This window comes from Tauraco erythrolophus, chromosome 3 (assembly GCF_009769465.1).
Source record: "Tauraco erythrolophus isolate bTauEry1 chromosome 3, bTauEry1.pri, whole genome shotgun sequence".
NCBI lineage: Eukaryota > Metazoa > Chordata > Aves > Musophagiformes > Musophagidae > Tauraco > Tauraco erythrolophus.
The window spans coordinates 6260156-6286837 of record NC_141467.1 but is presented as its reverse complement, the minus strand read 5'-3'; the positions used below and the strand labels follow the sequence as shown (position 1 = coordinate 6286837).

The following is a 26682-nucleotide window of genomic DNA, read 5'->3' as shown; positions in this document are numbered from 1 at the left end:
CAAGCACGACACAATGCACAATTCATCTTGTATTTATTTTCTCATTCATTAGGAGACGGACAGCTTCTTTCACAGCCCCTTTCTGAAGACAAACGTGCAGTCTTGAGTGACAAGGAGGATTTACCGTCTGTTATTTCAGAGGAGGTTTGCCATGTTTATTCTGGAAAGTGCCATGAATTAATGAACTATCTCTTCAAGCCTCAGTGAGTCCGAGCTGCCAGCTCTCTGGCTGCCAGAAGCAACAGACTGTTTTAGGACACCATAAAATTTCTTTTACTGAGGCTAGCGATAGCAAAAGTATCGGGAGGACCCAATCCCAAGAGCTCCTGAAACATAAAGGAGTCATTATACTGACTTCAGCCATTACACCGCATTTTTAATCAGAGTTTCTCAACAAAACTATCAGTTAACTCAGAAAAGCATCATAGCTATTAGCTCCCCTGCAGCATGGACATCACCAAAAGGCATTACCACCCTGCAGCACGGGCATTACCGTTACCACGGAGGTCACCAAAAGTCAACCAAACCTTTACTAGGCTCTCCAATAGTTTCAAGAGAAAAACATTCTCGCCTGTGACTGCTTTAATTTTTCCTATTCAGCTCCTCATGGATGTCAGCTTATGTCCAGGTATGACAGCTGCGCTTCGACAGAGCCTGCCCACACGCTCATGCTACCACCCACTGCACCCAGGCATCTCCTACGCCCTTCGGTCAGAGACCCAAAAGGAAGAGCTGCTGTCTTGCAAAAGCCATTGCTTAGGGCAAATAGCAGGTATCATATACAAACAGATGTCTGGTGAATATTCGTGTTCAGGCAGCACTCACGAAGACCAGAGGTGTTACCCATGTTGAGCTGTTTGCAAGCACGTCTGAAGAGCCGGGTCCCTAACGGAGCTCTCCAGCTGACCGACGTTGCGACCTGAAGCCTAAAGGATGGGTTTCACTGAACAACATCCTACTGTTCCACTGACTCCACGAGCCACTTGGGCACCTGCCAGGACGGCAACGTGGCGCGTGGTTTCGCAGTTAAATCGCAGGACGGGAAGCAAGAATTTCAGGGACCTCATCACAGCCCCTGTCCAGTCGTGCCCTCCGAGCCTCAGCTTAGCCATTTGGAAAATGAGTATAATAGCAATTTACGTTTGTCAGAGCACACTGTGAGACTTCAACACTTATGGAGTGTTTTCAGGTCCCGGATAAGAGACAGAGCAGCATCCTTACATTGTCTAGTGAGTAACGAGCATTACACATCCCGCAGAATGGAATATTTTTGGACAGCATGGCTGCTAAAATCATTAAAGTGTAAAAACTACCACATGCAAGAGACAAGACACAGACATCTCAAAAGTGAAAATCTCTCTTGCAGTGTGTTAAACAAACATATTTTCTCCCCAGCTCTCTTCCATAGCATAGTAAGCTGGAACTTCCTTAAATATGAGAACTTTTTTTTTTACCTCTCCCTTTTTTCTTCACTCCCTTCCCCCTCTGCCTTTTTTGCTTTGTGGGTTTAAAAAAAAATAAATTGAAAGGGCAAGCCAAGAGATTCACAGTCACCAAAGCCTGCAGAACATACAGTGAATTTTGGCAGGACACGCATGTTTATCCTTTTCATATGCTGTTTAAATTATTTTTATAAACAAGTCATTATCTTGCATAGCCACTGCTTGGTCCCTTTCATGTCGAAGACGTTTGATGTTACAATAATTAAGCAAAAGGGTCTGCATGCTTGAAATGCGGTCTCAGGATGATGGTTTGTGGGCAAGAGAGACTGCTGCTTCTCTAAAATGAAGAGCTTCTTCTCCAAGCTTCATCGTTTAAGTTGAGCACCTGGATCCTGTTCTTGCAGATAAAATCTTTGTGTAGATATTCAAACACCAATTTCATACCAGGCTTAAATTTTAGAACTACGCTACTACTATTTTGCATCAAAATTGTGCACAGTCTAGATGCACATTGCAGTGAGAAAAGCAGATTTAATAACCAGGACCACTCTCAAATTGATCCCATCAGTTCATCATAAACTTGATACTTAAAAATAAGCACACATCTTCTCTCACTTACGTATGTAACCGGGATTCAGAATTTTCTACTACTTTCGATATTTTAAAAGCCCAGCTTTGTATCTCTCTGCTCAGCATCCCTTGCTGACCACTGGGCAGATGCCAGAGATGATTTTGATCCCTAAAGCTCCATACACCAGTGAGGACTGGGTGCACAACGGTGCCTGCTCGTAGACCCCTCTGCAAAACAGGACCCCGCATCTCACCCCGATAAGGCAACAAAGGTCAGGACCGGGTCCGCGGAGAAGCCTCTCACTGCTTGCACATGGACACATTGAGGAACTGAACTTGGCATCATGATGAACACACACAAACACTGAAAGCTTATCAGGCACCAAGAAGTGTGTTTACCAGGGCTGAGATGCACCATGCCACCGGCGTGCGCATAAGAAGAGCGGAAACGTGAATGGGAAACCCAGGATAAGTGACGGAGAAAACACTTCCTCCTTTTTTTCCTGCAGAACATCCAGCAATTAAAGACTGCTTCTTCGACCTCTGCTCGTCTGGATTCAGCCAGAGGGAGCTTGCCCCTCTGCGACACATGGAATAAAAGCTCCCACCACTTTTTGACTCCCCGATACAGAGCCTTATTCCAGATACTTTTAACGCAGTTTGAAAAATACAGAAGTTAGGCTGCAGTAAGTGTTCATGCCCAAACAACTTGCATTACAGAGCTTATAAAGCCAGAGGCAGGCAAGGCTTTTGCATCTTTTACTTGCTTGTTACCGTTCAACATTTTTTCAAACTCATTTGGACAATTTTATTCCTTGTAGGAGGACCGGGATTGATTGCTTACAGCTTTACTCTCCCGGATTTCTCTCTCAAACGGTCTGGAAAGCCCAGGAGACACAAGGGTACAAGAAGGCACCTCTCTCACACCAAAACTACAGACCCTTCCCTCCCTCCGACACGTCTTGGCTTACGGGTGCGACTGTCACAACCTGCCCACAAGCTCTAATCTGTTCTCATTTTTTTGAATGCTCCTTGTTGCCTGGTGTGGAGCTGAACGCCTGTGCTTCAACAGACATTATGTCACCCCTCAGCCCCTGTACAAACAGCGTGCCTAACACCCTAACGGCACGCGCCACGCAAACACGACGCAGTAAACGACAAGATAAGAACCCTGCGTCCGCGCCTGCGTGCAGCCGTACGCCTCACCGTGAACGCTTGTATGCACGATTTAAATACGGCATCATTTACAGCCTGCACTGGGTAAAAGAAATTGTGGCTCTCCATTTGCCACCAGTAAGATGCTGGTTTGATCAAACACATCTTATTTGCGAGGGTGCTTCAAACAGCTGATCACACATCTCTCGTACTGCAAACGGCCATTAAAATACATGGAATAACACATCTTTGGGATACTGTTTGAAAAACACTTTCTCATTTATTATTGGGAAATTTGACTTCTTCGGAACAAGTGTTAACACTGTCTTGATTAATTTGTAAGGCTATTCAAGCCATGAAGTACATCTGCGTGCTGAGTATATTTCAAATACTGTGTGCTTCTGTTTTCATTTTCAAAATGTTTTTATTTATACACTAATATTTGACCTATGAATATTCCAAGTTTATATGGAGCCAGCTGTTCTAAACTGAACGTTCACGCAAAACATCAGGTGATATCATTGGATATTTTTAAGGGGAAAGTTCGTAGGAAAGCAGTTATGTATTCTTGTGATTAACACCACATTGGATCAAAACAGTCATGTCTAGCTCTCTGAAAATACAGCTACTGTTTTAGTTAGCAGAACACTTCGGCTCTGTCTACATTATCCTTTTTTGCCAAAAGTTCCCACTGTTGCTACCACTGATTCAATCCTGTCATTGTGCTATGATGAGCACTGCAATGTAAAATAAAAAGAGCTGCAGGCAGTGCTGTCAAAATCTTTATCCCCTTAACAAAACAAAAAAATATCTCCTGCCATCACCAAAAAAACCAAAACCAATCAGACAAAAAAAAACCACCCCAAAAATCCACCCAATCCTACAAGCCTGTTTCTTAGCCTGGGACCCTAAGTAACTGGAAGTTCAGGAAATACCAACCCCAATCCATAGCATGAATTTTTTTACAAAATCAAAGTCTAGTACAATGTATTAAACACCCCTGCAATCCCATCAGGGCTCAGGTTCTTTAGTTAAGCTTTTCTCTCCTGCAACAGCCCTGCAGCAGCTGCAGTCCCGTGTTCTTCCCAAAGCCACCCCCTTGGGAACCTGTCCCAGGTGTAAAGCACGGGGCTGCAGGGCTCCCCGGGGAGCGGGCGCCTCTTTGGGGTCCCAGCACCGGCCACCCCTGCTGCAGGAGCTGGCGGGAGGCACCGCTCCTCCTCCTCTGCCAGCCACCACTGGGAAAAAGGTGGAAAGACACAATCCACTGACCGGTTCTCATGCACATCCCCTCACCCATGGCGTGTCACAGCTGGAGAATCCCAGTCCCAAATGCACTCTCCACACTTAGAATCACAGATGGTTTGGCTGGAAGGGACTCTCAAAGACCATCTAGACCAATGCCCCTGCCTTGGGCTAGGACATCTTTTGCTAGATCAGGTTGTTGAGAGCACCATCCAACCTGCCTTTGTGAACCTCCAACAACGGGGCATCGACAGCTTCTCTGGGAAACCTATTCCTTACCATTCTCGGCATAACAAGTCTCTTCCTTACATCCAATCTAAATCTACCCTCTTTCAGTTTAAAACCATTACCCTATCAAACATGGAACCTAGGTGTGTCCTAACACCACCCTCCAATAATCGGGTGCTCGGAGGAAGACTTTTTGGTCCTTAACCTCAGCCTCCCAGGCTCTGGAGTCCGATGTCTGCTAAAACAAATGGGAATCTCCCAGCCACGAGCCCTTTTTCCATCCAGGTGATACTGTTTGCACTCTGTTCCACGTCACTACAGAAATGGTCAAACGGAAACACTAAATGATTAGTATCATAGAATCATAGAATGGTTAGGGTTGGAAGGGACCTCAAAGATCATCTAGTTCCAACCCCCCTGCCATGGGCAGGGAAATCCTCCACTACACCAGGTTGCCCAAAGCCTCATCCAACCTGGCCTTGAACACTGCCAGAGATGGGGCATCTACAACTTCTCTGGGCAACCTGTTCCAGTACCTCACCACCCTCAATGTAAAGAATTTCTTTCTTATATCTAATCTAAATCTCCCCTCTTTCAGTTTAAATCCGTTGCCCCTTGTCCTATCACTACACGCCCCTGTAAAAAGTCCCTCTCCAGCTTTCCTGTAGGCCCCCTTTAGGTACTGGAAAGCTGCTATAAGATCACCCCAGAGCCTCCTCTTCTCCAGGCTGAACAGCCCCAACTCTCTCAGCCTGTCTTCATAGCAGAGGTGCTCCAGCCCTCTGATCATCTTCGTGGCCCTCTTCTGGACTCGTTTCAGTAGCTCCATGTCCTTCTTGTGTTGGGGACTTCAGAGCTGAACGCAGTATTCCAGGTGGGGTCTCACGAGAGCAGAGTAGAGGGGCAGAATCACTTCCCTCGACCTGCTGGCCACGCTCCTTTTGATACAGCCCAGGATACGGTTGGCTTTCTGGGCTGCCAGCGCACATTGCTGGCTCATGTTGAGCTTCTCATCCACCAGCACTCCCAAGTCCTTTTCCTCAGGGCTGCTCTCAATCCATTCTCCGCCCAGCCTGTACTTGTGCTTGGGATTGCCCCGACCCACATGCAGGACCTTGCACTTGGCCTTGTTGAACTTCATGAGGTTCTCACAGGCCCATCTCTCCAGCCTGTCAAGGTCCCTCTGGATGGCATCCCTTCCCTCCAGCGTGTCCACAACACCACACAACTTGGTGTCATCTGCAAACTTGCTGAGGGTGCACTCAATCCCACTGTCCATGTCTCCAACAAAGATGTTAAATAGCACTGGTCCCAGTACCGACTCTGAGGAACACCACTCGTCACAGGCCTCCACGTGGACACTGAACTGTTGACCACAACTCTTTGAGAGCGACCATCCAGCCAATTCCTTATCCACCGAGTGGTCCATCCATCAAGACCATGTCTTTCCAGTTTAGAGACAAGGATGTCGTGTGGTAGTAGGTGGACTGTGCTTAAGAGCATTACTGTGTATCTGCTGGGGTACAGCAGAAACACACAACGGGACTGTTTATGTCCCAAGTAACTCGTACCTTCCTCTAAACCCCCCCAAATTAGCAATGATGCAAGATGGCTTAAAAAGAATCATGCCTCCGTGGCATGGAAAGTCTAAACACCGCCTTCCTTCCTCCTAAATCACAAACACCACTTAAAAGTTTATATTTAAAACTACAAGAGAGCATCACTGTCGCGACGCGCCAGGCTAGACCAGGCAAGGACCCGCGGCTCCTCGGCAGAGGCACAAGGCAACAGCAAGAAGTCCCTGCCAGAGCTCAGAGCAAGACATCCGTGACAGAGCTGCCCAAGGGATTTTCTGATGAAGCCACGTTCAGCTGGAAGAAAACTGCAGAAGAAAACCTGTTTGGTTTCAGCTTTGAGGAGAACTAGGAAGTGCTGCATTTGTATTTACAAAAAAAAAACCCAAAACACACCAAACAAACAAAACGCACACCTGGGTTTGTATATCAAAAAGTAACTTTTTAGTTATTTATACCTGTAAAATTTAACTCACATCAATCAAGACCGCTTTGGCAATACTAACTTTTTCCAATAACAATCACTTTTTGTTGTTGTTGCTTTAAGTGAGACTTCCCCATTTCACCCAAATTTAAGACAGTGTAAATTTTGAAGCTCTGAAAAGCTTCCACAAGACAGAGAGCAGTCCTGCTACTGCCACACAGTCTGGTTCCAGCAGCTTAGTCCGGATGACACTTAGACCTGGATAAACCGCTTACACAAACGCGACCCTCTGCTCATTTCAACAGTGCACATTTTGAACAGCAGCTTCTGCAGGAGCCACACATCTTCCAGAGCTCCTGGCCAGTGGCAGAGGGATGGCTGTAGCCCCTCAGAGTCTGGAGAAGCTGAGAACTTCCATAAGCAATGCCAGGCAGACTGCAACCGAAGGACCACAGCGGACCATTTGCCTATTCTTTAATCGTGTCGTCAGTCAGCTGCGCGCGAGCAGGCAGCTCGTCAACAACGACTGCTTCGAGGAGATGACATAAACGAGGACCTCAAGCTGCATCAGTTGAACAGCAAACGTAAGGCTGCTCTCCAACACCGGGGATCTGTCTTGGCATCTGAACTCGGTATACAAGTTTTGGCAGAAGTCAGTAAACTCGTTCCCATCATCAGCTTCGTGATTTCTAATACTGGCCTGCACGTGGAGGATGCTGCTCGCATGCCGAGAGCGCGAGGCTGTACACAGCCAGCTGGCAGCACAGCCAGATCCACAGCATCACACACTCCAGTTATTCCCTGTGAGTCGGTGTCTTGACCTTTACAACATGTGGCCAAGAGTACAAACAGATGGGATGACAGCATGAATGGTACGGTGCTGTCAATACAATCACGCAACGCCCCTGATACATCTTGGTTGCCTAATTTCATATCCCCTGACATCAAGCATGATACCAGCAAAAGACAGGTGGGCTGACCAAAAGCTTCTGATGAAAAAAATTCACCTGCTTTAGACGCACAGGTGGGGAAGCTGGAGCATCGCTTCCTTCCTGTGAAAAGCCAAAGCGGAGCAAAGGCATGTTGCTTGCACCTAAGTGCTTGCCATGGATTTGTGCAAGATCATTCCTAGAAGGAAATCTGGTAGGTGATGGCTGCCAAAAAGATGAAAAGCCTGTTTGGAAGACATTGAATCCGTAAGTCACTGCTTTATAGGCAAGGGAAGAGAGAGAGCATTTGTACAGCAAGCCCTACACTGACCTCCGAGCAGCTCCCTTGCCCCAGCAGACACTTGAAGTCTTCCAGGGGAGACAGGGATTGCCTGGGTTTTGGGAATTCAAAAATGGGAGAGGCTTTTCACCATGGTCCCAACTCAAATCAGGTGGAAGAACTTCAGGGCTGCCTACAGGACTGCCTGGCAAACAGCTGGGTTTCCCCTCACCCTTCCACCTGAAGCCTTCCCAAGACACCTGTGTGCCTTGTGACAAAGGGGAAAACCCCCTCTCCAAAAGTACAGAGTAAATCCATGAAAATCCATGAAAAGTACAGTGAATCCATGCTGTTAGTCTGCAACAAAAAGCCAGGACACTGTGGATAACCAGGCACCACACCCCAAAAGCACACTTTTTATGGTCTTTATCCCTGGAGGGTTTGATGGGATCAGACTTTTTCTGCACAGCTATCCAGCTGTCAACAGCTCCAGATGTGGGTCATAGCAGAAACCCACAAAGACAGTCACTGGATTCCTTGTTTTTTCTTGTGGGAAGCACGTGGCTTTTTCCTCCTCGGTGCAGATGCTATCCGTCCAGCATCACTGCTTCAGAGAAGGATCTCCATACCAACCCCAGGTTGTTCTGTGAGGACAAAGAGGAGATAACCCTACGTGGTGCCACGATGAAGGTACGTTAGTCAAACAGGAAACGCTAAGAGATGTCATTTTCCCAACAGCACCATGTCAAGACACACCAGTGCTACATTTATACCAAGGATGCTCCCAAAGAGGAGCTGAACAGTTTCATGAGGACACCTGTTTGCCCACAACACCCCCACCCCCTTGGCACTACGACCCCGCTGTACAGCCGTTCCCTTGGCAAAGAAGGTGGGTACCCTGCTCAGGCTGATAAATCCCAAATAGAGAGATCTAAAACCCAGAAGTTTCCATCTGCACGAGATAGCCAGACTTCCTACGTGGGAAACTGAAATAAACAGGCTCTTTTCGGGTGCTTCATCCAAGTGAAAATGCCTGAAATAGGTATTTTTAGGATCACCTTCCCAAAATAGAGACCAGGTTTACCGAGGGTAGATGGTATTTTCTGACAAATTATTTTTTAGTATGTAACCTGATAAATGAAATCTATTATCTAAATTATCTGAACTGGTTTATATCTTATGTGTGGTTTTACTTCTAATGGGAACAAACACTTATTTCTACTCTCTGACACAGCTCTGCAGGTGCATTATAAAATAAAGTGCTAAGCACCTCCCAGAAACCCTGGACACTCAAAGTTCCCCTACAGTCAGCCCCTCTGGGCATCATTGCCCACACCTTGCAAGTCCATACAACAGTGCAGACATCACCAGGTAGGCAAGATAAATCCCAGACGCTACATTTTGAAGACTGATGTTTCTTGTCCTCCCTGTAAGACAGCAAATCCCTGCATCTGGAGAACCTCCATGGCTCTGTGCCTTCTTTTTTTCTTTTTAAAAAAAAAACAACAACAAACACACAAAACCCTGTGTCCCAGGACATCATCTTTGAGCATGCGACAAGCCTGCGCTGCCTGAATAATCCAAGATCTCACCCAAGTCCCTCAGCTTCGCAAGCCCCCGACAAGGAGGACTTGTACCCTGAATGCATACAGAAACATTTCTGTCCCCAGACAGAAAACGCATCTGCTGTATCCCCTGAAGGAACATGTATGTTGGTCAGGAAGGGCTGGAGCATTGCACATTTAAAATCAGCAGTGACCACAAGCTACTGACTCTTTTTGGGCCACAAGGCTGGAATAATTAAACGCACTTTTAGAAGACCATCAACACCTGCAAACTTTCACAACAAAGCAGGACCTCTCCACACAGCTGACCTAGATGACGACTCTCCAGCACAACGAGATGCATCGTCAGATGGTTGTCTGGTTCCAGGCTGCAGCAGAAGCAATGTCAGCACCTGAAGGCAGGTCACTGTGGCCACCCACGCCGATGCACACGTCTTCAAGGCAACCTGCACCAGGTATACCCATGTAATACCATACAGCCCTGATCCTAGGAGAACAGCAAGGGCCTCTCACATCTCTTTGGTAGATGCCCCTTCAGTAATGGAAAGACAAGTCTTTAAGGTTGAACACCAACAAAGCTCTTTAGAAGCCGATTTTAAGCAAGCAGAAGCTGTTATAGGTCTGATCACATGAAGAAAACCCCAAATAAAATAATTCTGGCAGTGTCTGCTTACAAGGAGACTCCAGCTGTGGTTTTTCAGGGTTGCTTGGCATCCACTTCACTGGAATAGTCAGTGTCCTTAAGGTCAGGAAGTCTTTCCCTCCTGCTGCGATCCCACCATCTTTTGCTGCATTTTCTAGACTACAGCCGATAAAACCCTTTGACAGATTGCAGGATGACCTTCTCCCACCACACCTTCGGTTTCTATATTGCAATACAACCTTAGGCTTCCTCTAGTTTTCTGGCACGAATTATCATTTAGTGGGAAAGTAAACACCAACACACATGGGAAAGACCCCCCCAAAAATCCCTGCCATGCCAGAGGAGCTACAGAAAACAGCCGAACAGCTGTTCGGTCTCAGGCTGTCGATTTGCCAACCCTCTGGTAACAAACAATCACGTTAAATGACACTATGGCTTATGACTCGGAACTTGGAAGTCGATGAGAAATTTCTGCAGTTGATTCATACTTCCTGAGACTCATAACTAGCATTTCAATTGCGCTATTTTACTACATTACATGAATAATTTTCCTTGTTGTTACACAAGTGTCTAGATCCAAATTATCAGAACTGATTTTAATCACACAAATGCTTTTTTTTATTTGCAAAAGAAACAAATACTTTCAGGTCTACTGAACTACCGCTGACCCAGTGCTTTATAAAGCAGGGTGCTGAACACCTTCTGAAACACCATGAGCTCACTTTTCTTCCTGAAATCAGCTCCTCTGGGAACTGCCCAGCCCCTTGCAAGCACCTTGCTTCACATCCTTTAAATAAAACGTGCTACAGGGATTGCTTATGGAAAGCTACAGCCAACACCCTGCTGCTTAAATTCCCACCTCCAAGTACAGGTCCTAAGAGTCCCCAAGGCAAAGAACAGAGACAACGGCAGCAGCTCTGCGTATTCAAAGGACAGGGGGGTTGGGGGGGCTGGGAGAGGAGAAGCACAGCAAAAGGGAACACAGAAGCAGCTGCCCTTTGGACTCGAAACCCATACAATATTCCCACGTCTCAGGGTCTGAGCTAGACACAGACCACACTGGCTTCATTGATGGACAGTTGTGGGGCGTCTCAATCAAAAGCATCAGGGCTCTGAGATGGCAGCACCACCTAAACACCCCCAAGCTAATTTTAAACAAAAAGGGTGAGACGCTGACGGCTATACATCCGGTACCCGGAGCCCATGCGGCTCTGCGCTGCTGTATGTACATACCCCACAGAGGTCAGCTGTGCCTGCAGGAGTTGCAGTCACCTCAATTTCAGCGTAGACAAATCCTTCACCAAACACTGGCAGCACACGGGGAGCACTTCTGATCCACTACGGGTCATTCCCCAGGTACAAAAACCAGCCAGCCCTGCAGACTAGAGCTAAGCACATTCTAAACGTAAACCCCGTGGTACGAAGCTATGGAGCACACCTACCAGTGCTGGAAGCTCAGAGAAATCTCCCGCTGCAGTGACATATCGCTGCTCTAGATGAGAAAACACACAACTTTTTTTTTTTTTTTTTTTTTTAAACAAGGCAAGCTGCTCACAGGTGCCGTCGCTCTGGCGTGCAGCGCTGGAAGCATTAGTGAAAAGACACAGTTTTCAGCTGACCAGCTAAGACACTCGAGCTTCACAGGAATTCCCTTAAAAAAGAAACTGCAATTTGCCAACTGAAATATTTTCATTTTCCACATTAGGCTGAATCTAATTACACAGTTTCCTTATAATTGCAGTGTAGTATTCAGGGCTCCTTCAAGTAAAAAGCTTAACGGCTTTCCCACTGAAATGCCCACCTCGGAGCCCTTCACATCAGTAACACGCCGACAGCACGACTTGTTTGACGAGCAGGTTGACATCTAACAGAACCTATTCCAAGATTTCCACGTGATACAGATATTTATCACATTCCCTGGCTCCATCACCAGAATATCCTACACGGAGTCACATATTCATCATCTCACTAGCTCACACACCCTCTACAAGAAAAAAAGGAGACGGGGGACACCGGGGAGCAGCACGGGACGTACTTTGCTCCAGCCCCAAAGGCATCTGTGCCCTCCCGGACCTTACACGGAGTGATCGAACACAACTCGCGCTCTGGCACAGCCCCGCCTCTGCTGCCCGGGAGCCACAGGACGGTGGGTTTAAAGACTATTAAAATACACGCATATATATATATATATATTATTTTTTCTTTTCTGTCCCCCTCACGTTTTACATTCCGGGACAGGTTTGTTTTTTTTTTTTTCCTTCGCGAAAGGGAGGGGAGGTTTTGCCCTCCGCTGAAGCCAGCTGCCAAAACCCGCGCAGCCCGAGGTGGGTCCCGTCGGACGAACCCCGCGGACCGCCGCTCTCCACCCGCCGCGCTCCCCGCGGCGCAGCCGCCCTCCCGCCGGCGAAGGAGCTTCCGCGGACCGGACGGGCGGGTGGGCTCCGCGCCCCGGCACTCACCCAGGTTGACGAAGCTCATGACCATGTCGGCGTCGTTGAGGAAGGCGCTGTCCTGCGAGCTGGGCAGCGGCAGCGGGGCGGGGGGCGGCGGGCGGCCGCTCCGCTCCCGCTCCGCGCCCGCGCTGCCCTCCGCGCCCTCGGCCAGGGCGTGGTACAGGTCCAGCATGAAGCGCGGCGCCGCCGTCAGGCGCCCCGGCGGCGGGGCCGGCGGCTCCCGCGGCAGCGGCCGGGGGCGGTGGGGCAGCCCCAGCACCGACAGGATCTCCCGCTGCATCTCCCGCTTCTCGTGCGACTTCAGCCGCCGGTAGAGGAAGCCCGAGGCGGCGGCGGCGGCGGGCGGCGGCTCCCCGCCCTCGCCGGGCAGCGCGGGCTCGGCGGGGCGGCAGGCGCCGCTCAGCAGCGCCCAGCAGCAGCAGAGCCAGGCCAGCCGCCGCGGCATGGCGCTCGGCCGGGCGCAGGCAGGCGAGCTCCCCGCTTCCCCCTCTCCCCGGGGGCTCCTCGCCGCCCTCCAGCCCTGCCCCGCCGCGGCCGCTATCGCCTGGGCCGGCGGCGGGCAGCCGGGCCGGCGGGGCTCAGCGCTCGCCCCCGCCGCTGCGCATGGCCGCCCGCGGGGCACCGCGGTGCAAGCCCCCCCCACCCCTCCCCGCCGCTGCTCAGGTGCGGCGGGGCCGCCCCCGGCCCGGCCGAGCCGCTCAGTTCGCCATGCCCCTGCCCGGGGGCGTCTGCGTGTGGGGGGAGATGGAGGAAGGAGAAGAGCAGCAAACTTTTCCCCCTGCCAGGGAGCGAGCGAGCGAGCTGCTCCTGCGGCTGCAGCCCCGGTCCCCGCGGGCTGGCCGGAGCGGGGCTGCTGGCGGCAGAGGCAAATCACCAGCGCGCCCGCCTCTCGGCGGGGCGGGCAGCCGCTCCTCCGGGGCGGGGAGCGGGCGAGGGCGCAGGTAGCGCGGCCCCGCGGGGGCGGGCGGACGGGGAGGAGGAGGAGGGGGGCGGGCGGCGGAGCAGGTTAAGAAGCGCCGGCCCCGACGGTTGTCGCCGGTTTGCTGCGCTCCGCAAAGTAATAACAGCGCCGGCCGCCTTCGCCGTGCCTCTCTGCTGGCTTGTTTCTCTCTAAAAGAAGGATTTCGGCCACCGCTCCTGCTCCCAGCCCTTAGAGGATGTAGGTTGTTCGTCCTGAAAATAAGTGGAGTGCGACCTATTCTAAATCAGAAAAAGCCTCGCAGTGAATTTTAAAGGGTTACAGCATCCTACAGTTTTTTTCTGGAATACCTTGCACAGCCGAGCACAAAGCATTGGTAAACGGCTCGGCACAGGTATCGCCCCCCAGCCCTTGTCGTTGCGGTACCAGTCTGCATCTGTGCGCTGTGAAACAGGTTATCCAGGTCCAAAAGAACATACCCGCTCTCACAGTAAAGGTCTAAGGTTGCAACTCCCTCATAAAAGAGGGAAGGGGAAAACCAACCACCTAAACCACGCTAATAAGGGGCTGTTAGGCTGAGCGAGAAGCAGCTGTTGCCGATGCTGGTCTCTGACTTCATGGATCTTGCTCAGGTTGGATGAGTAAATCCAGGCTAGCTCCACTGAAATCAGCGCAGTTGCTCTGCGTTTGAACTGGGATAATTTCATAGGAGTTGGCCCCGGGAGTAGTATCTGGACCGTTTGAAGTCACTGGCAAAATTTCCATTAGCTTTATTAGAATCAGGATCTGGCAATAAGCTCATATTCAGTTTCTCAGAGACACAGCTGAGAATATTCAAGACAGAATGTGTTATTTTCAGAAATGGAGGTTAAACCAAGGATTCATTTACTTGAAAGTAAGGTTAAAGATGAGTGTTTTAAGTGCATCACCAGTCAAGGAACACTGCAGTACTGGGTATTGAAAAGATGGTTTTGGAAGGAAAATAGGCATCTCTAAGGAAAATTGAGCATAGATATCATGGGAGTTGGAGGGAAGAGTATGGAAGTTGCAACTGTCCCCATTTTTTCAGTTTGTGAAGATACTGAGAATTTGCAAGTGAGGGTCCATGTGACAGCATGGACCCAAGGTTCCTTTTGCTATACTGGACCCCATTACCTTCATAAAAGAGATCTGCGTCATCCCCTAAGGAGTGGGGAAGGCAATGTCCAGGGAAACTTTTGTTCTGCTGATTCGTTTATCCACTTTTTTCAGCATAGAGGAACTGGGCTGATTTGATTAAATGAGGAGAGGAGGGCTCGCTCCCAGACAAGTGAGCAACACCTCTCTCCTTCTGCGAGGTGGTGTGGGATCCCACCGGGAAAACCCAGGCTCCTGGGAGGGGAGCCTGATGCACAAGCTATCCTGCATCCCTCCCAGCTCACCAGGGAGGTGTTTGTTATAGTCACCTTAGGAGGGACATTTGGAGACTGGGAGGAAGCACAGGAGCCCTGATGTCAGTGAGGGAGATTTCCCAGGCAGGTATTTGTCCCGCAGGTGGGGAGGGAAGAGAGCAGCAGCTTCTGTGCCACTCGCTTCCCAGTCTCTGAGCCTGTTTGGATGTAGTTCATGTCGCTGTCTCCAGCAAAACTTTGTAGCCTCCGCTTCCCATTTTGACAGCAACAGAGGGAAGTGTCCCGTTAGATGGTTGTCTCTGAAGACTGAACCCTTCCATCCAAAGTGTCTCCAGGTCCTCTTGAAGTCAGGCAGAGGTGGCACACGTTTACAGATAGTGTTAAACTCCAGGGCAGCTGTTGGGCGTTTCTGCTCCTCAGATGCTCAAATGTGTATCACCTATACGTTTTTATTCCGAAAGAAAAATATTAGAAACGCTGCCATTTGCATAGAGGCTACTGCAAGGAATAGCAGCTGTAATAACAGTTGGCAGCATTCGGGCACCTGAGTTTGATGCAATCTGGGGACAGGGACACCTTCCAGTACTTCCCTGATAAGTTACCTTATTCCCAAGGTAAGTTCCTGTGTGGAGCTAGGAAGCAAATACCCTCCTTAGGAAGTCATTGCACCTTCTGTTATGTTTAACTTACGTCTCTCCCTTTTGTCAGCAGTGCTTCCCAGAGATGTACACTACTTATCCCTGGAAATGCCTCCCACGGGTAGACGTGTGGGCTTTACTGGGGGTTTCGACTAATGTTATCAGACCTGAGAAAGTCACTGCATCACTCAGCAACTCGCTGAGGGGTGAAAGAATGAAGTCTTCTTACAGAGGTCACCTACGGCAACACATTTCAGATGTTCCTGCCACCTGACAGGGCACGTTTCTGCAAAGGATTGTAAGACTGCGGAGGAGAGCGGAATACCTGCGTCTCTGGAGGAAGGCAAAGGCTCCGTACTCGGCAACTGCTGCGGGCTGACACGCGCGTTTTAAGAGTTAATTAAACATATATTGTCGTGCTACTGGCAGAACTTTCCACTTGCCAAGGAGCCTTCGTAGCACATCCGCCATCCAAAACTCTGTGGTAACATGTACTTTCACTCAAACTTTCCTTTCACTGTCAGATCTTCAAAACTGCTGTGGATCCAGGCTTCTGGGTATCCTTCAGCTCATCAGCTTTCCCTGCTCAGGGCAGACATCTGGTGGCAAAGTGGAGAAATTCGGGTCTGCTCCTGGAAGTTTCCCTCGTTGGCAAGTTAGCAATAAAACCGTCTTTTTTCTTTTAAAAAAAAATAAAATCCCTAATAATTCAAAGAGGTCTCCTACCTCCCCCAGAAAAATCCTTATTTAATTTTCTGCCCGTAAGCCAAACTTCAGCCTGTATTCAAAACCGTGCACCTGCTCAGTGCTTCGTGGGGAAGGAATTGTACACGCGGCCATGAACAGAGCCCGTACCCCACAGGACTCCTGCTCCAAGGGAGCCAGCGGGGTGCCAGCAGGGATTAACTACAGCAGTTAATTTCTTCTGGCAGTGCCGGTGTCAAGGCTGGATGAAATTCAAAAGCTGGGCTACCTGTTTTGAGTCGAAAAGGATTCGTTGGGTTTTCAGTTGTCTTCATTTAGCAAATCATTCCTCTCGCTTATTTAAGAAAATTAGATTTCTTGGTTGTTTTGTGCACAAGTTGTGAGGAGCAATTCCCGGCATCTGAAGCACTGAAATAGTAAAGAGGCAATTTAACTTTGGTTAGAAGCTTTCAGAATGAAAAAACAACAACAACAAATTAGAGAAGTTCCATTACTATGCCTTAAAATCCACCATCTCATCTGTATTCCTGAGGAGGTATATGCAAAAGCTGTGTCACTACTCTCAGCTGTACAGCTTCCCAGGTACCAGGATTACACAGCTCTAGCAGAATGATACACCTTGAATTTAATTTTTCTTCAGGATTAGTAGTATGCTTTTAAACATACCATAGAACTCGTACTATTCTAGTGATCCCTTCTCTACCTCCTGAACACAGAAAAGACATGTGACTTCTAGAACTTTTCATTCCCACCTTCCTTCCAGCTGAACTGTCAGTTGCCAAAGCGTCTCCGACAAACCCAGGCTCCTGTGTTTTCGGGGTCAGCAAGGACGCTGCAGTAAGGGCAGCTCCTGACTTTGCACTCATATAGCCAAGCAAAGGCAGGTATTTTTTTAAAGCAACGTGAAAGAGCTGTGAGAATGACGTTTTCTTTCTAAAAAAACCCCAACCCTATGTTGTACAATAATGACATAGCTGGAACGGACTGTTTGCAGTGCTGCACTCGGAGAGGTCGAAAATGCAAACATGCCTCCTAATTTTAGTGTACTGGTTTCCAAGGTCTGCTTGTGAAACGCGGAAAGAGCGGTTGAGTGTAATCTTAGTTCAAAGATCGAAGCAGGCTAAAAACAGTATTTGCTATGAAAGCTCAAATTTTTCCTTCTGCTCGCTGAACTTACTTTCTCCACTGCAAGTAGGGACAGCTGAAAAATAGTAACATCATCTTATTTGCATGTACCAAACCACTACTTTCTTTACTCAGAAATCTCATCTAAAAATACGCAGTGATGACTTCCCAGATCAGAACACTTTAAAACACGGTTATAAATATTAACTCAACAACACGACTGGACTGCTATCCTGGCAAAGGCAAACAGTTAAAAGTGAAGTGAGTCCCAGTATGCATTTCACAAACAATTCCAACTCTGTTCCAACCCTGGCCACCATCTCCACTCTATCAAGGATATACTTATGTGCGAACAGTTATAGCTCAAAGTTTATTTGAACTCAACAGCATCAACTATTAAGGGAAACTGACCTGAAATGGCAGCAATTAAGTAAATATTAATATATCATATCATCAGTGTATTTTCTCTGAGTCTTTTCATGGTATTTGCTTTTCATTTTATTTTTGCTAGTAAGGCTTTTCCTGTTTAAAGCCAAGGAAATTAAATCATCGACTATCAAAAGGAAACAGCAAAATCTGCTCTGTGCGGGCTGTGAACTAGACTTAGTAAACTAGAAAGACAGTTACATCAATCTAAATTCCACATGTAAAACCTAAGCAAAAGGTCAGTAAACGTAGAAATATATTAGTCAACATGAGGTTAGAGTCTACCCTTAGCCTCAACACAGCTCCCATTGGTAACAACAGCAGCAAAGATGCATCCTGTAATCCATGCAAGACGGGTCGCAGGCATACCTGTGTTGCCATCAGACCTTCTGCCGCTGCGCAGATATGCCTACGTCTGCTGTGTTAACCATTACACCAGTACAAAAGACAGTCTGGTGTACTGAGCAGAAAAAATTAAACACTGATCGGGGTAGCTTGTAAAGCAAGGATGAACTGGAAGACTGTGGTTTTACGAGGTAGATTCTCATCTTTAGGCTCATGAAAGGTATAATGAATAAATGCCAAGATGTCTGTATGACAGGTTAAGGTTGGGAAAGGACGAAGATGTAGAGGGGTGTCCATACATAGAGCTTTTCCAAACTCTCCATTTTCAAATATTTGATCTGGATTTAAGTTCAAAACCTTTAAATTAATAAACATGTATTAGTAACGCCAACTCTGGCTTGCATTCTTTGGTTAGCAATTATTTTATGTTTGTTCTTTTTTCGTAGAGCCACACGGAAGCAGAAGGCTTTTCTTTTAGGACAGTTCAGCTTTAAACCTTGGCAAACGCAGCAGGGGCTAAATTAACAGAAAGGCCCTCTTTCAAGCGTTGGAAGCTCTTTCGAAGCTCGTAGGAGCTGCCATTTCTGCCCTTGTGCCAGTGGGGATTTCCAACGGTGAGCTCCGTGAGCTTGTAAAAGCCATTGCAATTCAGTAAAGAATGGGAAAGCTGGAAAAACATTAATGGTTTCAAATGCTATTTATAACTTCAGAACGTGCCATGTGTTATCAAATGGGAGTTACGCTTCACAGATTCAAGAAGATTTTAAGCCACACAATCTATCTATTATAAAGCTGTACGCCCGACACACCTGGGTTTCTCTTTTAACTCTTCATGGTTTCTTGAAAGGGGAAAGACTCCCAAGACAGTGCAGGACTCCGCATTAGCCAGTTACTAGAACTGGGAAATAATTTGTCTCAATGTGATAAAGATGGAGTTCAAGTGTTTTCCCCCAGATATTACACATTTTTTAATTGACAAAGGGAAAAGGGTATTTTTGAGATACTCTTTTGAGCCTAGTTGTCACCTTTTGCCTTGGAACAGAAAAAAAACAAAGATGCAAGACCAATTATAATAATGAAGGATAGTACAGCTGTTATGATTGCTAATAAATATTGCAGAATAGGACTGGAAAATATCCTGGAGAGAACAAAACTAAGGGGGGGGGGGGGGGGGGAAGTTCTGAAATCTTATTCAAAGTAACTCTGACGAGGTCTGCTCTGACCAGTGTGCAAAATATGTCTTTTCAACAACATTTTTCAATAAAATTGGGATAGACCCAAGCAGCATGAGGCCACAGCAGGGACTGCCAGATTATTTAAGTTTGAAAACACAAAACGCCGTTCCCAGCAGCGTCCCGTCGTAGAGGCGGCTGTACTCCGGCTGCCTTTCCCTCACCTACTCGCACACAGGGGCAACTCTTCACTAATCACCCTCTAAAAATAAATGTTGGAGACCGTTCCCTGCTGCTTTAGGCTCAGTAGCTGTTTCATGTCAGAAAGCCGAGCGGCCTCACGCTCATCCCACCCTGACACTGGTGGATGTCTCCTTCCTGGGTAGGGCAGCTCGGTGCCTTCTCCCATCTTTGGAGCCATCTCTGAGGCTTCTCCACTGCCACTATACCCCCTTCTTGAGGCAGAGCTGCCACTAAGGGGTTTTTCTGCCTCGTGGCCTCCTCGGGCTCTGGGGGATAAAGCCCATTTCCTACTGTTCTTTGCTGCTTATGGACATCCAGTAGACACAACGTGGTTTCGTTCACATTCACTTTAAAAGACACTTCATACAGTGCCAACCCAAACACGGGTATTTTAGGAAAAAGTAAGGTCTCAGAAGACATTGCACAGGGCAGCAAGTCTACAAAGGCGTTTTTAGACATTAAGAACTGTAGCAGCATAAAACAACCTCGAAAAAAAAAAAAAACCCTATTGTCTTAGAGCTGAGCCTTTTCTTTCACACTTCAGGAACAAAACACTCCCTCATCCCTCAAAGAGGATATTTTTCAACACTTGTCCTTACTGTCGTGGCTAAGAGCCTCATGGGTTAGTTCCTTAAGGAAACAGAGTTTTCAACCAGGAGGAAAGGGGACATAAGTTGTTCCCAAACATCATTTAACGTTTAGATTTAAGAGGCGCACATTGCAATAACAATTTTGTTAACAAGTCAGGAGAGCTGAGGTAGAGCGGCAGTCATATATCAATTTAAGCTGAAGAGATGCAGCTGCTACTGTGCACTAAACAAGTTTCCATGCCAGCTCAAGATGAGGTAACCCAGAAGAAGAATTGGCTATTTTTCTTTCTGCAGGAAATGTTTAGAGGCTGACAGAAAAGATTTTACACATTTGCCTTCTGGAGGTAGGTCCTACAGCGATCACAGAGAAAGAAATATGGTTTCTTTAAAGGCTATTAGGAGGAAGTCTTGTAAAAAAAAAAAAAAATCTGTTTCTGTGTTCTTAGCCTTCTCTAGATTAATAAAATCTACTCCTTGGTGAAGCAAAAGTGATAACCAGCTAGTAATTGCATTGCTTATGGGAGGCCTCAAGTTTCCAGAGCAACGGCACGCCAGCAACGCAAGGCTTGTCTTTGTCACATTGCTGGCCCAAGGCAGAGCTCAAATTTTCTGTCTCGGCCAGCTCGCACACCAGCTCCGAAGCCTCCGTCCGTCCTGTGGGATGCCGGCAGCCCAGACCTGGCCGAGCCCCGCAGGGATGCAGGCTGAGAGGTTGCGGCTGCCGATGCTGGAGCTGGGAAAGCCAGCTGGGACACGGCCGCTCTGCGTGGTGGGGCTGTAACGCAGCTTGACTGCGCGCTCCAGCCTGTTGCTCACCAGCCTGGGCTGCGGCTCCAAGGATGCTGTTGCGTCTTCCGCAGCCAGGAGGCAATGGCCCACCTGTTGTAGGCAGGGTCTATACCTTAGTTAATTAGTTAATTATATTCAATTCAAGCCAGCTGGGTAACAATAATAAGATGCCATAATTCCCCCTTTTTGTTTTACAGTTTTTTGTTTTCAAAGGTTTTTTCAAGAAGGCTTTACGGTGAGCAGAGACCCAGTCCATTCATTCCAACTCCAGCACGCTTCCCTCCTGTGAATATCATGTCGGGGCTTGTGGCTTTACTGGACTCTTGCTCTGGCTCCGGCTCTTTTGGCTCTGGCTCCGGCGAGGGAGTCAAGGTCCTCAGGGTCTCTCAGATGTATCACGTCAGGGTCACCAGTTGTTGCTCACCAGCCTGGGCTGCGGCTCCAAGGATGCCATTGCATCTTCCACAGCCAGGAGGAAATGACCCACCTTTTGTAGGCAGGATCTATACCTTAGTTAATTATATTCAATTCAAGCCAGCTGGGTAACTATAATAAGATGCCATAAGTCCCCCTTTTTGTTTTACCAGTTTTTGTTTTTAGAGGAAAGTGAAGGCTTTACGGTGAGCAGAGACCCAGTCCATTCATTCTGACTCCAGCACGCTTCCCTCCCGTGAATATCACATCGGGGCTTGCGGATTTACCTTCTTTACCAAAGGACTCTCGCTCTGGCCCTGGCTCCAGCTCTTTTGGCTCTGTCTCTTGGCTCGGGCTCTGGCGAGGGAGTCGGGGTCCTCAGGGTCTCTCATGTTTGTATCACGTCGGGGTCACCAGTTGTTGCTCACCAGCCTGGGCTGCAGCTCCAAGGATGCCATTGCATCTTCCACAGCCAGGAGGAAATGGCCCACCTTTTGTAGGCAGGGTCTATACCTTAGTTAATTATATTCAATTCAAGCCAGCTGGGTAATAATAATAATAAGATGCCATATCAGCCAGCGCACCCACGCAGGTCAGCACGACCGTGGGCACAGGCTTGTGATCACGGCACCAAAAAGCGGGTAAAACCTGCCCTTGCCAGCCCCAGTCGTTCGGAGGGACCCGAGCAGCAGATCTGCTCTGGGTCCACGTGGGTCTTTGCTCATCTGTAAAAGTGTGACTTGCACAGGGCGAGAGGAGTAACCCCTAAGGTATTGGTACTGCTTTCATATTTAACAAGTACAGCACTATGATAAATAATGTAAAACAATAAATAAATAATGTCAACTAGAAGATAGGATTAGCTTAAAACTGAGTACCTTCGGTGCGTAGGAGTACCTTGCTGTGCTGAGAAGGCAGCTCAGCTCAGAGGAGTTTTGGGCGAGGGGAGAGCTGCTACGGCAGCTCCAGAGCGCATCTCCTCCTTTGCACCGCGCAGACAGCCACGTTCAGAACAAGGTCTCTGCACCTTACGGATCCTTCGCTGTCAGACTGACACACGGCCACCTTCTAGTAGCTTACTTTACCCTCTGCCAGGGGACTCTTTCAGCAAAATCCAACAGCCTCAGAAACAAGCAACCAGAAAGTCATTTCCAGGCACTTTGGAGATATTCAGAGTAACTTGGAACGCCACAGCTCAGACGCCAGAAGCTGCACAGTTGCGTTAGCATGATACTCTGCCCAGGCTTTCTAGCCGGAGCACTGTGGCTACCCTCTGGCTCACAGAGCTGGGGTGGTGGGATGGACCCTGCAGACACATCTAGGGCTGCAGCAGGACCCTCGCTTTCACTGCTTCAAAATTAAATGTTGTTGGGACTGCTCTCTGGAACTGAGCCCCTGGACAGGGAAGGCTCATGTCCACACCACTGCTCCTTCCTCCCAGGATTGCCTCTGCTTTCTGCAAGCATCTACCCGTCTTGGAAACCATTTGAAATGGTGCTAGCTGGCCCAGGCCAAAATAACACCCAAGACTGCTGTGTTCAACCACGGGGACCATCTTGTCCCAGTACCCAGGAGCATAAGACGGGCACAGCTTGATGTACGGGCACAGACGTAGCACGAGCACCTGCCAAACCATGATGCCAGCTGGCGGCTTGGTGAGGACCCTTCAAGGCAGCCTAGGGAAGGGCACCGCTCTCGGCCCTGGTCGAGCAGCTGCAATCTGTGCTGATGTGAATTAAAAATACCACTCATTTCAAAAGGCTGCCCGAGGTTCTGGGCAGTTTTTTCTAACTGCTGGGCAAAACTCCCGGTGGAAACACAGCGTTTGACTTGGGAGAGAAACATTTCTGAGCTAACTTCTTGCTTAGAGTAATTCTAGTCTCTTACAGCGTCTTTATTTCACTCGGCTTTGAAGAGATAGACAAGGCAGATAATTAATTATAAAAGACAGTTTGAAAAAAAAAAATAATGTCATTCTAGAGTCTTACAGCCCCAAGACAAAATCTATACACCAGTGACAGCATATGGGGCCTTGTTAGTGTGGAACCAAATGCCTGCAGCTGATCTCCATTAGAAAAGCCTCTGTTCACTTCCCTCACCCAAAACAACAGGGAAATCCATTTCATTTTCTTCAAACCATACGACAACATTTGGCAAGTTTTGTTTCCTCCCATTTAAAATAAAATAAAGCAGTAAAATATGATAACAGTCCGTCAAGTGATATTCCAGTTTCATTTATGTGATGTTCAGAACAGTTTGTGGCAATAAAAGGAATGGGTACTTGAATGAGATATTATGGTTAGCAGCCTGCGGGAAGATATATTTAGTTTAAATACTAATAATAGCCTAATAGCAGCAAGGCAAGATAATGGAATGTGACAGATGTTGGATGTTGTCTCTTTGCACTGTGCCAGATGTATATTTTAAATTAGTGTTTGCATCACGAAAGGGCCAAGAGGCCTCAGCTTTGGATTCAAGGCACTAGGAGGCTGGACTCTACAAACAAGTATTCAATCCCTTCCCTAAAAATAGAAATGGCAAGTTATTTTCATCACATGTATCAATATTTTTGCATATCCTAGCCTTCATACAGCAGCCCTAAAGGCAGCGCTGTCAAAAGGTTCACGTGAAAGCCCATTTATTTCCCTGCACAGCTATTCACCAGTAACCTTGGCCGTGGGGAGCACTGCTTGGCAAGGTGAGGACTCCAGGCTGGCTGCCTGGATTGAGATCCAAAGCTCCAGGAAGATCACTTCATTTGGGCAGTCAGACAGTGCCACTGGCAATCAAAGGAACCCTTTCCAAGAACAAAAGCATACAGATATTATAGACTCATAGAATCATAGAATGGTTTCGGTTGGAAGGGACCTTAAAGATCATCTAGTTCCAACCCTGCTACCATGAGCAGGGACACCCTCCACTACACCAGGGTGCTCAAAGCCTCATACAACCTGGCCTTGAACACTTCCAGGGATGGGGCAGCCACCAAAACTCTGGGAAACGTGTTCCAGTGCCTCACCACCCTCAGAGTGAAGACTTTCTCTTTTATGTCTCATCTAAATCTCCCCTCTTTCAGTTTAAAGCCATTGCCCCTTGTCCTGTCACTACACACCCTTGTCAAAAGCCCCTTTCCAGCTTTCCTGTAGGCCCCCTTTAGGTACTGGAAGGCTGCTAGAAGGTCTCCCCAGAGCCTTCTCTTCTCCAGGCTGAACAAGTCCAACTCTCTCAACCTATCTTCACAGGAGAGATGCTCCATCCCTTGGATCATCTTCATGGCCCTCCTCTGGACCTGCTCCAGCAGCTCCACGTCCTTCTTGTGTTGGAGACTCCAGAGCTGAATGCAGTATTCCAAGTGGGGTCCCACAAGAGCAGAGTAGAGGGGCAGAATCACCTCCCTCGACCTGCTGGCCACAGGTTCATTTTACAGAAACAACCCTGGAAGTGACAGTGTTGGCTCTGTGCTTTCCTCCCACCAGTGATATCTGATACTCATGTCCAAGTTATTTGTCAGTAGTATGAACTCAGCCAGGATTTCTAGACTCAGCACCCATTCCTTCACAGGATGCCAGCACTGAAAATGCATCATCACTGGTCCATATTATGCCCTGAAACATGTTTTTGTAGGCTTGATGCCATCAATAGTGTTTTACAGAAGCTGTAAATTGGTAAATCATTGGGCCAATGCTGCAGGAGGAATAGGAGTCTCCAGCTCACATCCTCTTTACCTTGTCAGAAGTGAAAAACAGTGCTGGGAATCTCTATAATCATTGGAGTAAGACCTGCTTTCCCATAACAATTCTCCAGATTAGAGCTGTATTACAATTACATATTGAGATGAGCTGATGTTGCTGGGAATAACCCCAAAGGGTCAGTGTTGTCTTCCACATGGCTGCTCTGTGACTTGGTAAGTTACCGCACTCTTTGCTCCGACACCGAAGTAACTCTCAGGAGTTACAAGCAGCAGGCACACAGCTATCCCTTGTCCTACCAACAGGCATCATTTGGGGCTGAATTACTCACGCACCAGAGGACATTCCCCACCTCATGTCTCCAATCGCATCCGTCTGAGCTCCTACTCTCATCAGAGTGCCTGGATGTCCCAACACTTAATGATGCCTCCTTGAGAAAGAAAAGACCCCTTTTCACCTGGAGAACTAAGGAAGAGGGAGAATGAAACAGTCCTGCTGTGGTTAGATGGGAAACTGAGAGCTGAATCTTATTTTTCTGATTCCCAACCAGTGCCCTAAACATTAGCCTATTTTTTCTCCATAACAGATTCAAGCTGTGACAGGACTCTGACATATGGATTTCCTCCCTCCCAAGGTTTTTTGAGCATTTGGGTTTTGATCAGTCACTGTCACCACCATGTTTCTTCAAAGAGATGCTCCGAACCGTTCTAATGAGCATCAGCCACAATCTGAAACAGGGAGAAAGGGAGAAACGGTTCACAGATCCTCAGAGCTACTATGCGGATATGTGGTTGAGATCAAAGGGGACTGCAGATGAGAACAGCAGCACTTAAAAGAGATCTTCAGAGTTGTGTTTCCCTGCACAAAGTTTTATGTAACCACACCACTTTGTTCTCAAATATTTAAACAGGTTAGTGACAATGAATAAACTATAATAATTATGACATGACAACACATTGAAGCCAGTGTGGTGAAAGTGCTTTGTATTCCCAGCCACTCTACAGTCGTCATCATCTTCCATATCTGACCGTGACTCAGATCCAAGAAAGTATTAGAACAAACCAGACTGCTAACAAATGAATAATTAGACATATTCTTGATCAACAGCTTCCTTTACATAGAGGCCCGTGTGTTGACTATACTACAGTGTCATCAATAAAATCTTTGGCTGATAAGTCAGAGCGCACAACTCTGTGCTGAGAAATACAGTTGCAACGTGACAACTCTTCACAAATGTGGTTTTTTAGTTTGAGCCATGCATGAATTGAAGAAATTACAGCTAAGATACACGAAGCAAACATTAGTAACAACAACTAATCAAAACTTCCCTTTATCTCCCACCAAAGGACTTCCCAAAGATCAGGGGGGTTTCCATAAGAGAGAGCCTACAGCTCTTCCCTTCTTGCTCTTAAGCAAATATGTTTTTCTTTAAGCATCTCAAAACAGTGTAGACTTTGTATAAAGTTTCCTGCTAAACGTCCAATGAGATACAAATAAATATGTGTTTGGTAAGAAGCTATGAACTCCTCTGACAGTTATTAGGTAGTTCTGTCCACTTGTTGGTGAGCATGCCTCCAACAGAGACGATGTGAGCTCTGGACACAGGGCTCGGTGGGAAAGCCAAGGACAAGCATGAGCCATGAAAGCACCACTCTCCAAAGAACGGTCAGGAAACGAAGAGACAGAGGTCCACCACTTCCCTGCTCCCAAATAATTTCCAGCAGTTGT

The 26682-nt window shown here is 47.7% G+C and overlaps 1 protein-coding gene across 1 annotated transcript in view; it reads right to left on the bottom strand.

Moving 5' to 3' along the window:
• BMP6 (bone morphogenetic protein 6) overlaps positions 1-26682 on the bottom strand; it is a 127097-nt gene that overhangs the window by 84161 nt on the left and 16254 nt on the right. The window contains 1 exon segment of the mRNA XM_086608910.1: positions 12515-13236. Within this exon segment, the coding sequence (XP_086465036.1) occupies positions 12515-13236 (722 nt within the window).